Source organism: Heterocephalus glaber, unplaced genomic scaffold (genome assembly GCF_053883595.1).
Source record: "Heterocephalus glaber isolate CG9 unplaced genomic scaffold, H.glaber_assembly_v1.0 deba00001124, whole genome shotgun sequence".
In the NCBI taxonomy this organism is placed as follows: domain Eukaryota; kingdom Metazoa; phylum Chordata; class Mammalia; order Rodentia; family Bathyergidae; genus Heterocephalus; species Heterocephalus glaber.
In genome coordinates, this window is record NW_028258197.1 from 74,813 (window position 1) to 90,934 (window position 16,122).

Genomic DNA, 16,122 nt, shown 5'->3' on the forward strand with positions numbered 1-16,122 from the left:
TGACTTTTCCTTGTGCACATACTATTTTCCTGTTATTGATTCTCTTTTTTTCCCTTCTCTTTAGTCACTTTCCTTGCCTGGTGGATTCATTCTGTTGGGATTCTTAGACTGGCTGTCTTGTCTTTTTGTAGACTATCCTTCAGAACTTTTTGGTGTGCTTGTTTTGTGGTCATAAATTTCTTCAGGTGTTATCATGGAAGTATCATATTTCTCCATGAATTTTGAAAGATAATTTTGTATGATACATCAATCTGGATTGGAGGTTGTTTTCTTTTAGGACTTTAACACTTCATTCTGAGCCCTCTTTGACTCAACAGTTTGTTGAGAAGTCTGCTGTGATTTTGATGGGTTTTCCTTTATAAGTGATTTGTTTCTTTTCTCTAACAGCTTTTAATATTCTATTCTTGTATTGAATTTGTGGAATCTTGACATTACATGCCTTGGTGTAGTTTTTTTCTGATCATAGCTAATTGAAGTTCTATATGCCTCACTTACGTATATGTCAAATTCTGTTTACTTGGGTTTTTTTTTTGGGTTTTTTTTTGAGACAGGGTCTTGCTTTATACTTCATGGTGGCCCTGAACTCACTATGTAGTCCAGGCTGGTTTTGAACTTGGGGCAATCCTCCTGCCTCAGCCTCCCGAGTGCTGGGATTACAGGTGTACACCACCACTCCCAGCTTATATGTCAAATTGTTTTTCCATGCTTGGGAGGTTTTCTGCTATTACTTCTGTGAACAGGTTTTGTATATCCTTTGTGCTCTTCTGATTTTTCATTGACTCCAGTTAATCTTATGTTATTCTTCTTCACATCATTTAGCAACTGTTGATTGCTTTTTCATAGTCCCTTTGATTTGGTGATTGCTAACCGAAACCTTGTTTTGTATATCTGATATTCTGTCCTCACATTGGTTGATTGTGCTGCATATACTTTGAATAGAGTTTTTAATCTCTTGAATATGTTTGAATCTGTGTTATGGAATTCAGTTGTTGGGCATTTATAGTTTCTATCACTTTCCTAAGCTCCTCTAACTACTCTAGATTCACTAACCATGTCCTTTATTATGGTTATCATCTCTTTAATTATCTGTAATTCTTTTTTTTTTTTTTTCCTAAAGACCTTTTCCATCCAGTTTGTTTCTTCCACTGCTACCATTTCAGAAATTTCAAGGGCTGGGGATTTAGCTCAGTGGTTCTGCCGCCTGCCTCGCCAGCGAAAGGTCCCAAGTTTGATCCCTGGTACCAAAAAAAAGAAATTACAGCTGGGTGGCTTTTGATTTCTTCCACTGCAGTGCTCCCTGGATTTGCCTTGGTTGAACTGGAGTCTGGGATTTCATCTTGCTTGTTATTATTTCTCTTACTTATTCTCTCATGCTTCTCACTTATTTCTCTTTTCTCTGTTCTTTCTTTCTTAATTTTTTTATTTTCTGAGCTGATGGTTATAAATTGTTTACGGTAGGTAGCTTCATTACTATTATCAAGGCTTCTTCAGTAAGGACTACTTTTCCAAGATCTCTTCTAGGTATAGTTGGCTCTTGGCCTTTGAGTCTGTCCCTTCTGTTTATTAGATATGAGAGGTTGCAGCCTGTTTGGCCTACCACCTAGTTCTTTAGTATTGGAGTATAGTATTATTTATGTCCCTCAGATAACCTAGGTTTTGGCATAGAAGGAAGATCAGTTGATCCCCTTGGCTAAAGTAGTACAATCAGCAGTAACAGTAGCATCAAACAGATTGGAAAATGACAAACTGTGATAAATAATAATTTGCCACTTTTTACCTTGTATATGAGATCTATAGTTATATAACAAAATCTAAGACAAATCAGGAAATTATATACAGTAAATATCCACTGAATAGAGCAGTTTTATTTTAATGGGAGAAAATTAAAGAAAAGAGGAAAAAATAGAAAAAGAAAAGAAAAGAAGAAGCAAGACTGAAGGACAGAGGAAAATTACCCAAGCTTCAGGAAACTGGTGAAAAAGACAGGAAGTAAGGAAAAAAATGAAAAAAGAAAAATGGACAAAACAAAAAAACTAAGTGTTCACCCTCAGGAAGAAACAAAAGCAAACAATCAGAGAAAGAAAAACCCAAACAATCAAAAACAAACAAAAAGAAGTTTGTCCTGATTTCAAGCCTGTGGATATCTTCTGGGGTATAAAGTTTTGTGACACTGTCCAATTCAAGTTGTGACTTTCTTCCTGGTAGACAAACAAGGTGGTCAGAGCCCAGATCTGTGCAGGATAATCTTAGCAAGTGAGCAGTAAGATTAGGGTGTGGTGTTGGTTCTGGGACTTTCAAATCCACGGAAGTCCAGGCTGAATTTGAGTCTGATCTTGGGTTTGGGGCCTGAGTTGTTTAGCTTCTAACACTGGATTATCTCTTGCTGGCCTGCCCACATGGCTCCCTGACATGGACAGCACCCATCATCCAGTCAGGATGCCTTTTATTCTTTTTCTTGCTTAACTGCTCTGACTAGACTCTTGGTGACTGACTAGACTCTTGGTGACTGTTGATCCTGATATGTCAACTTCATTGGATTAAGGAATACCTACTGGATTAGTAAAGCACACTCCTGGGTGTGTCTGGGTTTGTTATGGATGCGTGACCATGGATACTTGATATGGTCCCTCACTTTCCTCCTTGGCACTGTCCCACTACTCTCCTTCCCAGCAACCATGAACTGAGCAGCTTTGCTCCTCCACATCTTCCTCCCATGACCGTGTTTTTGCTTGTTTGTTTGTTTGGTACCGGGCATTGAACTCCCATGCCCTTCCGTGAGGCAGGTGGCAGAACCACTGAGCTAAATCCCTGGCCCCTCTCCCATGATGTTTTTGCCTTGCAGTCAGCTGACTATAGACTGAAAATGTGAGTTAAACTTTCCTTCCTTAAGTTGTAGGTAGTGGTTATTGTGTACTGCATCAGGACTAATAAAGCTCTTTAGTGCAGTGTTGAGTAGAAGTGGCAAGTGTGGAGATTTTTCTTCTTCCTGATCTTAGAGGGAAAAAAGCAGTCATTCTTTCACCAGTAGTACAGTGTTAGTTCTGGGTTTTTCATTGATGCCCTTTGTCAGGTTGGTGAAGTTCCTTTTTTATCTGATAAAAGTATTTCACCTTCATTTTCTGAGAGACTGCACTGCTCAAATTGATTTCTTGTTTGACATTTTTTTCTTTGAGCACTTTTAGTATTTTATCCCTGTGCTCCATTTACCTCCGTTGCTTTTACTGCAAAGTCAGTTTTTAATCTTACCTGAGTTCTTTGTGTCACATTGTTTTTCTCGTTTTACAAATTTTCTCCTTGTCTTTGCGTTTGAGCATTTCCCCCGTAATTCCTCCATTTGTAGATCTCTTTGTGTTTATCTTATTTGATGTTTCTTGAGCTTGTGTGTGTAGGTTTATTTTTCAAGAAATTTGAGAAGTTTTTAGCCATTATTTGTTGGAGTATTTTTTGCGTGCCCCCTTTTTCACTCACCTTTCTTGTACCCCAATTATGCATATGCTAGTACACTTAACAATTTTACACATTTATGTAATGCTTCATTTTTCTTTTACAGTTCTTTTTGGGGGAGGGGGTTGTGCTGAGGGTGAAGCCAGGGTCTTACTCATACTAAGCACACAGTCTACCACAGAGCTATACCCACAGCCTTCATTCTATTTTTTTTTTTTCTCTTAATTGTCTTACAGAGGGGTTGGGGATGTAGCTCAGTGGCACCGTGCCTGTCTCACAAGTGCAAGGTCCTGAGTTTGATCCCTGGTACCAATAAAAAAGGGAGGAGGGCTGGGGCATTTAGCTCAGTGGTTTTGCCGCCTGCTGAGCAAGCTCAAGGACCTGAGTTTGATCCCTGGTACCAAAAAAAAGCGGAGGGGGGACAATTAATCATCTTGCATAGTCTCTGTTGGTCTGTCTTCAAGTTTGCTATTTCTTCTGTTTGTTCAGTTCTACTGTTGAGCCTGTTCAGTGACTTTTTTTTTTTTTTTTTAATTTCTGTTAACTTTCCTTTCAGCTGTGGAGGGTTTGTTTGTTTGATTGTGTTTTTTTGTTTTTTGTTTTTTGTGGTATGGGGGATGGAACTCAGGACCTTGGGCTTGTGAGGCAGGTGTGGCGACACTGAGCTAGATCCTCAGCCCACTGTTTTTGTTTTTTGAGCCAGGGTCTTGCTGTGTAGTCCAGGCTACCCTTGAGGTCACTGTGTAGTCCAGGGTGACCTTGAGTAATCACCTCATGGTGATTCTCCTGCCTCAGCCCCTTGAGTGCTGGGATTACAGGTGTGTGCTACCATGCTTGGTTTGGAGTTTCTGTTTTTTAAAGAGTGGTAGTGAGGCTCAAACCCAGGGGTGCTCAACCACTGAACTGTACTCTCAACCCTGAGTTATCTAGGCTGGCCTTGAATTTATTGTTGTTTGTTTGAGAGGGAATCTTGCTTTGTAGTTCAGTTTGGCCTTGAGCTCACTCTGTAACCCAGTATGACCTCAAACTCACAGCCATCCTCTTGCCTCAGCCTCTCAAATGCTGGGCTTACAGGCATGTGCCACCATTCCTTGGATACATCATCTGTATCTTCCCTTATTTCTTTAATCATGATTTTCAATATTTATAGTGGCTGTTTTGAAATTTTTTTCTTTTAAATGCCATATCTGATCACAGTAAGGGAATTTCTTTGCCTGATTTTTTTTCTTTCAAATTTATGAGTCATATTTTCTCTTTTATTCCGATGTTTCATGATGTTGTTGTTGTTGGAAACCAGTAAAGTCAGGTCATATGAATACTATGTGTTGCTGCTTCTTCCCTTAGGCTAATATATATAAGATGGGGTAAGGGCAATGACAAGCTTTCTAAAGTGATACCTTAACTCCAGGAGCTGAGACCTGGGCACGGTATGGGGCCATCTGCAGCCTGAGATCCCCTCACATTCCTATTTCAGTGGAATTACTGTCTCTGATATGGATATGAGTGAAAAGCCCCAGGATTCTCTGTGCTGTGCCTACAGAAGAGCTTCTATCCTATGCATAGGGATTGGGCAGAAGAAGGGAGCCTCCTACCTTTGATGCTGAAGTCTTGGGCTTGGATCTCAGGGAAGAGGGAGCTTGTGTTTTGGTTGCAGCAGTCTGGAAGTCAGGCTGAGATGCTAGGGGGTTGGTGTAGTCTTGGTTCAAATACCACATACTTTTTTACCTTGCTGAATGAATTTTCATAGACTTTATTGAACAAATGTTTCTTAATTTATTATTTGCCCTTTAGACCATTTCCAGAGGTTCTGAATGTTTACAATTTCATCTTTATACGCAATTTTCACTGAGGAGCAGGCCAGTAGAGCTCATGCTGTTAATGCTCAGTCAATCATTTGGAACTTTGTTTTTTAAGCTTGCATTTATGCCTCTGTAAGACATGACTTAGAAAAGCATTTCCTTTTTTGTAGTTCCTGACCACCCACTCATAAAGAACCATTGACATACTCCTTAGTATTACAGCTTTAAGATACTGCTTTTATGATACAAGGCCTGGGAAAATTGATTTACCATCCTTATTTTTCTTAAAGAATGGTTTCAGAACATGTGAAAATTCTTTAGAATGGAAAATCTTCCAATGAATATAGAGTTCATAAAGGAAATGAAAATAATGGTAACTTAGAGATATTTTACATGGAGGGCACCATATTATAGTTGAGTTCAAGTTGGTTTGGAGATATTACAGTTAAATCTTGGCCTCTTTGACCTCTTAAACACCAAAATCATTAGGTGCCTTCTTCTGTTTTACTGTCATGTTAAATTAAAATTTCGTTTTTCATTTTTTGCTTTTTGAGACAGGGTCTCACTGTGTAGTTCAGGCTGGCCCTGAACTCACTGTGTAGCCCAGGCTAGCCTTGAACTCAATATGATTCTCCTGCTTCAGCCTCCCAAGTACTGGGATTTCAGGTGTATGCCACCATGCCTGGCTATTTAAATTAAAATTTCTTCTGATTTTTAAAAAAAATTTTTTCTTTCTAGGGGCCACTCAATAGTGAGTCTTCCAACCAGAGTTTGTGCAGCGTGGGATCCTTGAGTGATAAAGAAGTGGAGGTAAGAAACTATATCCAGTGCAAAACTTTCTGTATTCCTGTACTTTTATTCTGGGTTTGTTATAGTCTGTGTGTATGAATCCCCTTTGAGTTGTGTGCTGTTTTTATCTGTATAACTATGATATGGCCCTGATGGGTTTTATAATCATGTATAGACCTTGTCTTTTTAAATTTTTTCGTAGTTGCTATGGATAGTCGCATATATAATCAGGAGTAGATAAATTAACTTAGGTACTCTTGAATTTTATAGTTTCATTTCAGCAGTGGGCAGTGGCTAACTTGAGTAATAGAATTTATTTGTTTTTGTTTTTGTTTTCGGTATCAGGGATCAAACTCAGGACCTTGCGCTTGTCAGTCAGGTGCAGTGCCACTGAACTATATCCCTGCCTCCTGAGTAACAGAATTTAAAGGGTTTTGTTTAATTTTTCTCTGCTTAAATGGAAGATCAGAGTTTTTAAAAAATTAGGCAAATAACCTAGATGTAGGGGCTGTAGGTGTAAGTCTGCAACTACCTACTTTGTACTTAATTGATCAAGTGACTAACTGAAAGTTTTAGCTATGTAGATCTTTCCTTTTTGGAAGAAGGGATTGGGTTTAAACACTTAAAGTTGTCTGGGAGGCTGCTGTGTGGGACCGTTTTACTTATTGTGTTGTAAAAATAATCTTTTTAAGCTTTGTAGCAGCACTGATTTTTACACTGGGATGCATTGAAGCTATGACATTTTGAGCAACTTGACAAAAATTACATACAGGATTTTGTACCTTTTCTTTTTCTGTTTTTAGACCAAGACCCTGATTCAGGATTGTCTGATAGTTATATCTCTTTTATATATTTGATATTCTGTACATACTGTATTTTTACTAATTGAAAGTTTTAGCAAAATGCTAATTGTGATGTATATGGTATTTAACAGACTCCTGAGAAAAAGCAGAATGACCAGCGAAATCGGAAAAGAAAAGCTGAACCATATGAAACTAGCCAAGGTAGTAATAATTTCACACTCGATAAAAATATTGAATTCTTATGTAGTTAGAATTTTCGGGCTCCTGGTAAATAATTAGTTTGTATACAGGGAGTCCTGACAAAGAAGATTTGTATATCTTAGAGGAATATTAAGCTGTTTATTACAGACTAGCCATATGATAGACATCTGACAAAATAGTGTCAATTCTTTGGGGACCATATGGGCTTTTCTTCAGACGTAACATACATGATACAGAAAAGAGTTGAGATTTGAGTTTTATGTATATGTTTTACATTAATTCAGTGATTTGTTAGTAGTGGTAACCAGAAATAGTTTTCTTTCTAATGTTTTTTTCTTCTAATTTCTTCTTATAATAGTTTTCTTTTCCTTTATACCTACTGTTTGTTCTTTTCCTTTTCCCTTTTCCCTTTTCTTTTCTTTTTTTATTTGGTACGGGGGCCGGGGGGGTCGAACTCAGGACCTTGCACTTGCCAGGCAGGCACAGCACTACTGAGCTATATCCCTGGCCCTCCTGTTGTTTTTTCATAGCAGTTATTTAGTTGAACACTGGACCCCACTAGAATAAATTTGTAAAGGTTATGTAGTAATGCAAAATATTTCATATAATCAAAGAAAAATAAGTGGTTTTTTTTTTTTTTCCTTTTACATTCTAAAGAATAGAAAAATCTATAGATAATTCATTTTGTCTTTTGGAAGGAATATTTTCTCAGAGGGACATGGTCATACCAAGTTTTGTGTAAGGTAGAATCAACTCTTTCATTTTCATGAGTTTGTTTTGAACTGTCATTCTTTTAAATTGAGATGTGGATTATATGTGAGACTTGATATTGTTTCCCAATTGTGGTATAGTTTTATTAGTATTTGTAAAAGAAGCATTATTGAATCTTAAAAGAAAATGAGCTGTGAAAAATTCTTCCTTTCACTGCTGGTTCAGTCATGTATTATGTGGGAAACAGTCTGTTCGTTGAGGTACAGGTATTTTGACTTTTTTGTTAAAAGTAAAAGCTAGCACTTGCTTATAACAACGTATACAGTTACTAAACACATAATGCATTTTGGTGAATGATGGTTTACATATGCATTGGAAATTGTACTTACTTTGGTTTCATTTTCAGGGAAAGGCACTCCTAGGGGACATAAAATTAGTGATTACTTTGAGGTAAGTTAAATTTTTTGGGAAAAATCTGTAATGTCTTTAAAAACCTAAATCCTTGTGTTCGTGTAAGGGATTTGAAAGCAATATTTTGCTTTTACTGTGGTTCCCTCCCTTATTCCCCATCTTCATCAACCTAATGCCTGCCACCCATCTCTCAATAAGAGGAAACTGCTAACTTTCCAAATTTAAATTTGTTTATTATATGTCTTGTCTGTGATGATATAAGAATTTACATATGAGGTGATTTATCTCTTGGCCAGACTAGGTTTTGTGTCTTTCAGAGATAAAGGTGGAGTAACTTGTACTCTCCTTTTGTCCTCTTCCATTAGTCCCGTGGAACATGTAATAAGCTCAGTGATCCATCGTTAGTGGTTACTAAGGAAGACTAACATCCACTGCACCACTATATTTCTGCTCTGTATTTTGAGACAAGAAGGAAAAACATTCTTCTCTTATGTCCTTTCAAAACCATGTGTACTTTCAGCTTTCTAGCCATGTTTTCTGTATATCTTGGTACATTTCTGTGGGAGCTCTTGCTTAAATATCTTGTTGAAAAGAAGAGAATTTGGCTTATGTGGCATTTTCTGTCTAGAATAAGATGTATTGACTTACAAGGGCCATGTATAAGTAAGACCTGTTTGTGTATTAATCTTTTACTCTCCTTATCTGAAGCATAGTACTATTTTGAATTATTCATATCCATTTTTCCCTGTTGGCCAGTTTGCTGGGGGAAGCGGGCCAGGAACCAGCCCTGGCAGAAGTGTTCCACCAGTTGCACGATCCTCACCGCAACATTCCTTATCCAATCCCTTACCGGTAAGCATTCACCTGGAGAAATTTGACACCTGTTGTAGGAGACCAGAAGCCCAGGAACACTGGAGCAAAGATTTTATTCCATTAAATACCCATGGGGAGTGAGGTGTTAGGGGAAAAAATTCATAGTATTGCCTATGAGTCACCTACTTAGATTCAAGCCCATATCAGTAATTAACTTTGTTCAAGAGCTGTCCTTATCTTGTCAGTGTAATAAATTGCCTCAGCCTGTATTGCTCAGTGCTCTGTCTAGGAAGTGATTCCAGTCCAAACATTAGGTTTTTATCCTCACCAAGCTTACAATTTTTCAACAATTAAATTTTCTCCCCTTTTAAAAAAATCAGTCAACTCCTGATATTTAATTAGTTCTAGGGCTTACTCAGGAAGTAGAAAAGCTAATAACATACAGATTTGGTTTGTGTCTAGCCTTTAAGTGAAATCTTAAGGTCTTGAAAACCTAACTTTTTGTTTGTTTTTTGGTACCAGGGATCGAACTCAGGTCCTTGCGCTTGCGAGGCAGGTGGCAGAACCACTGAGCTAAATCCCCGGCCATTAACCTAACGTTTTAAGTACCTAAGTTAGTGATTTCAACTAGGGGCAGTTATGCCCCTAATAAGGGGATATTTGTCAGCATTTGGAGTCATTTTTCTTGTGTTGGTGAGGGAGTAGGGATATGAGAGGCCAGGGGTGCTGGTAAACTTCCTGCAAAGTTAGGGCAGCCTCCCTACATCAAAGAATTATTTGATCCAAATGTCAGTGCTGAAGTTGATGATCCCTGAACTAGTTAATGTAGGATTTTGTGTTAATTTGCTCCTGTGCCCTTGGATAATTTGGGGCTTTTTTGTTTGTTTGTTTTTGTTTTTGGTATATCCTTTTATTGGTACATTTTAGGTGTACAATATAATGACATTCATCATTGGAGATATGCACCTTTACATCCTCTTGGTTCTTATTTTTCCCTCTTGCCCTGCCCTCCCTTGAACCCCTCCATCCCTCCCTATTTACAAAGACTTTGTTTCCATTTTTTCATTTTCTCACATTAATTCTATTCCCTTCTTTCCTTTCCCTTACCCCTCCCACTTCTCCCTCCCCTTTGCCCCTTTTCTTCCTATTTCACATTATCTATTATACCTTTTAGTCCTTATTTATACTTTCAGTTTTTCACACTAGAGAAACTTCGGTATTTACACGTGTGTCCCGTTTTTTTCACTTAAGAGTATCACCTCAATGTGCATCCATTTAGCAATAAATGTCTCTAATTTCTCATTTTTGATGGCTGAGTAGTACTCCATTTTATTAAAAAACCCCACATTTTCTTTATCCAGTCTCCAGTTGATGAGCATTTGGGCTGTTTCCAAGTTTTAGCTATTACAAACTGTGCTGCTATGAACATGGATGCACATATATCACTGTGGTATGATTCTTTTAATTCTTTGGGGAAGATACCCAGCAGGGGAAGGATAATTTGTTGATACTAGTCAAGACCTTTGTACTCAAGAGTACTGTGTCTGTATAGACTGCAGGTATTGCTGTAGGTAGGATCTCAGATTTGGGGCTGCTGAGATGAGTTTTCATTCTAGATCTTTGTTGTTGTTGTTTTTGAGACAGAGTCTTGCTATGTAGTTCAGGTTGGCTTTGAACTCACTATGTAGCCCAGGCTGGCCTTGAACTCACTGCGATCCTTCTGCCTCAGCCTCTGATGAGCTGGGATTACAGGCGTTTGCTACCACGCCTGGCTTTCTGTTTGTTCAGGAAAGTTTTTCTTTGCATCAGTATAATTGGGTAGCACTGTACTTTTCCTGTTTAGCCTTCTGTGTTGTTAAAATGTTTTACAGTGTACTTCCTTCTACTAGTTAATAAAAACATGAATTTATTAGAATAATTATAATTATCGAAGCAGTCATTAAAATGTAAGTTAAACTTATGAGGACAATTTTGGATTTTAGTATTATTTTCATACTCGATGCTGGGGATTGAATCCAAGTGTCATATTTTTGGGGGGAGGTACTGGGGATTGAACTTGCGAGGCAGGCTTAGTGCCACTGAGCTAAATCCTTGGCCCCCATGTCATATTTTTTTAAATGTTAGAAATGTTTTCCAGGTGTTGTGGTGCATACTTGTAATCCTAGCACACAGGAGGCTGAGGCAGGAAGATCATTGCAAGAGAAGACCAGCCTGAACTGCATAATGAGAATTGTCTCAAAAAAAAAAGCTTCAGGGCCGGGGATTTAGCTCAGTGGTGCCGCCGCCTGCTTGGCAAGCACAAGGTCCCAAGTTTGATCCCCAGTAAGAAAAGAAAGCTTCAAAAGGGGTAGGGAAAGTGAGAGGGGAAGGGGAAAGGAAAGAAGGGGAAGGGAAAGGAAAAATTATGAGAAAAGAAAAAAATGGAAACAAAGTCTTTGTAAATAGGGAAGGGTGGAGGGGGTGAAGGGTGCACAGGTAATGGGGAAAAAATGAGAACCAAGATACATCATGTACAGGTACCAGTACCCAATGATAAATATAAATGTATTGTATACCTAAAATGTACCAATAACAGAATTTAAGAAAAAAAAAAGTTCATGTAAACTGGGCATGGTGGCACACTCCTGTAATCTTGGCACTTGAGAGGCTGAAACAGGAGGATCACAAATTCAAGGCCAGCCTGGGCTACATTGTGAGCCCATGTGTGATAGCCACACTGCCCCTCTTAAACACTGTGAAGAACTCTTTTGCCTCAGGGCCTTTGTCTGCTAGTCCCTTTTCCAGGAACATTCTTTTCTATATATATTAGCTATCTCTTTATTGCTCACAAATGACCTTTGATGTTAGCTGGGCGTGGTGGTACATGCTTGTAATCCTAGGATTCTGGGAGACTGAGACAGAAGGATCATAAATTGAACCCCAGCCCAGGCAAATTAGCATCTTAGTGAGACATTGTCTCAAAATAAAAAATTAAAAAAGCTGAAGATAAGTAGCTCAGTGCAAAGGCCCTGGGTTCAACACCCAGTACTGGAGGAGGGTTAGCTAGCAGAGTAGTCTCCCCCAGCCAACTCTAAGATAACTTTGTCACACCTTGTCACTGTCGCTAACTTTGCTTTGTACTAATTCTTACTTATCACCTCTCTCTCTTTCTCCCTCTTTTTCTCTGACACACAGAATTTTTTTTTATTGATTCAGATATACTTACACAAGAAAACACATCCACAGGTACACATCGTCCAGGTACAGTGACATGTGTGTAATCCCAACGACTCAGGAGACAGGCAAGAGAATTGCAAGTTTAAGGCCTGTCTAGGCAACTTAGCAGAACCCTGTCTCATAATAAAATAAAATTAAAAAGGGCTTGAAATATAGTGCAGTGCCAGGGTGCTTTTCTAGCATAAACAAGACCCTGGGTTCATTCCCCAGTACTGCAAGGAAAAATGAAGAGTACACATAGAGTGTAAATTTTCAGTTCAGTGAGTTTTTACAAATGTACCAGTTTAAGAAACAAAATATTGGGCCAGGGATTTAGCTCAGTGGTTCCGCCGCCTGCCTCGAAAGTACAAGGACCTGAGTTGGATCCCCAGTACCAAAAAAAAAGAAACAAAGTATTACCAGGCCTGCAGAAGTCTTGTTTCTGTTGCCTTCCACTTACTAGTCCCTTCTCTGCTCCACCAGACTTAGCCACTAGCCTGACCTCTAATAGACCTCTAATAACATAGATAAGTTTTTTTTCTGTTTTTGTACTCTATGTAAAATGTATAGACTTTCTTGAGTCAGCATCATGCTATATATTCCAAGCTGTCCTTGAACTCATGGCAGTCCTCCTGCCTCATCTGTTTTTATTTTATGTAAAAGGATCATGCAATATGTACTCTTATTTCTGGCTCCTTTCATTCAACATTACTTTTGTAAGATTTATCCATATTGTTGTTTTTTTTTAATTAAATTTTTTTGGTACAGGGATTGAACTCAGGACCTTGCGTTTGTGAGGCAGGCGCAGTGCCACTGGGCTAAATCTCTTGCCCCTTATTGTTTATTTTTAAATTTTCTATTTGTTCATTTTTTTTTTAAATGTCAGATCCTATAAGTTGTATTATAAAGCAAGTAAGAAGCAGAATGACATCTACAGGGAATGAAAGCATACCAAAAATAAATCCTCATATAAAATTTGCAAAATTTACATTTTGTTTCTAAATGAGATACAAGATAGCAAAATTGTTACATAATAAAAGGAACAGCTTTTTTTTTTCATTAAGTTTATTGGTACATTTTAGGTATACGATACAGTTATATTCATCATTGGGATCTTGTACCTTTACATGATGTATCTTTCTCTTTGTTCGTTTTTGAAATCGGGTCTCACTATATAGTTCAGGCTGGCCTTGAACTATGTAGCCCAAGGCTCAGACTGATAGTAATCCTCCCAAGTGCTGGGATTATAGGTGTGTGCCACCATACCTGGTTTCCATTTTGTTTATGGTACATCATTCATTGCTATTGATGTGCCATATAGTTTTAATATTTTTACTTAATAATTTATATGTTTTAACTTTATAATTCATTGCCCATTTTTGTTCACTAGAATGTTAATTCCATGAGAGCAGGGATTTTGCTTTATTTACTGCTGTTTCCATCTCTTACAGTGCTTATTACATACAGATGTGATTATTTTTAATTGGTTTCCACTACTTGAAATATAAGAGATAATATATTGTTGTCTTTAGTCTCTAACTCCCAAAACAATGCTTGGTACTCTATGGGTGCTCAAAACTGTTGAAAGGGAAGAACAGATAAAGGCTTATTTTGCTTTTTTTTTTTCTTGTAGACAATTCTTCTGTATTTTTGTTAAATATTTTTTAAAAATAGAAAATGCATAAAACACAAGCATTTTCATGAAGGAGTTGGCAAAATATAGCATACAGCTGGCAAACTAAGAATGATTTTTAGATTTTTAGAAACAAAAGAGTGTATGACAGAGAGGAATGCGCCCTGAGAAGCCTAAAATATTTCTATCTGGCCTTTTCACCAAAAAGCTTCCAGAATATCATTATAAAACTAACTTCATGTGATCATTACATTCAAGACATACACTATTTTTAAGACATAACATTATTTTTAGCACTCTGGAAACTTTTGTCTACTTCCCTCATTCACTGATCATAACTCCCTCTATCCTAGAGATAATCACTCTTCTAGTTTTTGTGGTAATCATTGGATTTTCCTTATAGTTTAATCATCCTGTGTGCATACCTAAATAAAATGATTTTATTCTACCATTAAGTCAACTTTGTTACATAATCACAGTGTTTTAATCTTCAGTATTTTAGGGTGGGGATGTAGCTCATTGGTAGAGTGCTTGCCTTGAATGTGTGAGGTCCTAGATTTGATCCTGGACACTACCACATAATAATAATAATAATAATAATAGATTTGATCCTGGACACTACCACATAATAATAATAATATTATAATAATAATTAGTAGTAGCAGTCATCAATTTTCTGTGTTTTGATTTTTTGGGTTTTTGTTCTGTCAGTTGCTAAGAGGAGTGTATTCATTTCTCTTACAAGGATTATGGAAATTCTTGGTTTCTTCATATATTTGTTAACTTTTGCTTTACATGTTACTAGATAACTCTTCATGTTTTTGAAGCTCATTTCTTTAAGTGCGATTTATCTACTGGGCATGGTGGCACACGCCTGTAATCCCTGAGAGACTGAGGCAGGAGGATGGCAAGTTCAAGCCCAGTGAAAGCAATTTAGTGACTTAGCAGAACCTTGTCTCAAAATTTTAATAACTAACAAAATAAATAAGTGGGATTATAATTTAGTGTGAATTCAGTCCCTGGGTTCAATACCCAGGAACCCCCCCCCAAAAAAAGTGGCTTATCATATTTAATATCCAAACCATTATGTGCATCACATGGTATAAATATTTCTATTCTTTTTTTTGGTACCGGGGATTGAACTCGGGTCCTTGCGCTTGCGCAGCAGGCGGCGAAACCACTGAGCTAAATCTCCAGCCCTATTTCTATTTTTTTTTTTTTTTTTGGTACTGGGAATCGAACTCGGGTCCTTGCGCTTGCGCAGCAGGCGGCGAAACCACTGAACTATATCCCCGGCCCCCTATTTCTATTCTTATAATATGAACTTTTTTTATTTTTCCAGGCAGGGTCTTGAGTGTAGTCCAGACCAGCCTTGAACTCACTATGTAGCCCAGATTGGTCTCAAACTGCCTCAGGCTCCTGAATTTTAGGAAAGGAATACACCACAATGCCCACCTTTTTTTTTTAAACAGTACTGGGGGGCCGGGGATTTAGCTCAGTGATTCCGCTGCCTGCCTTGCAAGCATAAGGTCCCAAGTTCGATCCCCAGTACAAAAAAACAAACAAACAAAAACCAGTACTGGGGATTGAACCTAGGGCATTTCACACACTAAGCAAGTGCTCTATCTACCACTGAACTATATCTCCAGCCCTCCATCAACGTTTTGTTAATGTATATTCAGTTCAGACAGCTATCATATAGTTAGATTTTTTTTCTTTATTCAATCTAAAATCTTTCTTTTAACTTACACATTTACCCCATTTACATTTAATATAGTATCACTATATTGGGTTTAAATACATTTTAGTGTTTTCTTCTTGTCCTGTCTGTTCCTTTCCTTCCTTTCTTTTTAGTTTGTTTGTGCCATCATGCCTGGCTGTTCCTTTTTTTTTTTTTTGGTACCGGGGATTGAACTCAGGACCTTGCGCTTGCGAGGCAGGCAGCAGCACCACTGAGCTAAATCCCTGGCCCTGTTCCTTTTTTTTAATTTCTTGCATTCATTTAGATTTATTTCTTTGTTGAAGCCTATCATATCTTCCTCTTTTACCAGTAACTAGGCCCTCTTTGCTCGTTTCTCTTAGAAATTATTACCTTATATTTAATATGCTGAAATTTATATTCCCTCTTCCTAATACCAGATGATGAGTTCAGAGCACTAACTTAGTTACCCTGTTGCTGACTTGGTGGTGGTGGAGTATGTTTTTATTTTGCCTTTTAAGTCTTATAAAATCATTGTTTTATGCCATCATTGTTCATTTAGATTTGTATATATACATCTTTGTTTTGACCGCTTTCCTATTGCATTTTATACCTTCCACCTGA

At 37.8% G+C, this 16,122-nt stretch overlaps 1 protein-coding gene across 6 annotated transcripts in view; it reads left to right on the forward strand.

Moving 5' to 3' along the window:
* Tlk2 (tousled like kinase 2) overlaps nt 1-16,122 on the forward strand; it is a 127,296-nt gene that overhangs the window by 39,189 nt on the left and 71,985 nt on the right. For 4 of the 6 annotated variants that reach the window (XM_004868583.4, XM_013067068.3, XM_004868584.4 and 1 more), the window contains exons 3-6: nt 5,982-6,053; nt 6,967-7,036; nt 8,154-8,197; nt 8,915-9,010. In XM_004868583.4, the coding sequence (XP_004868640.1) occupies nt 5,982-6,053; nt 6,967-7,036; nt 8,154-8,197; nt 8,915-9,010 (282 nt within the window). The remainder of the gene's footprint in view (nt 1-5,981; nt 6,054-6,966; nt 7,037-8,153; nt 8,198-8,914; nt 9,011-16,122) is intronic. The other 2 variants (XM_004868587.4, XM_087210160.1) reach the window with 1 other exon arrangement.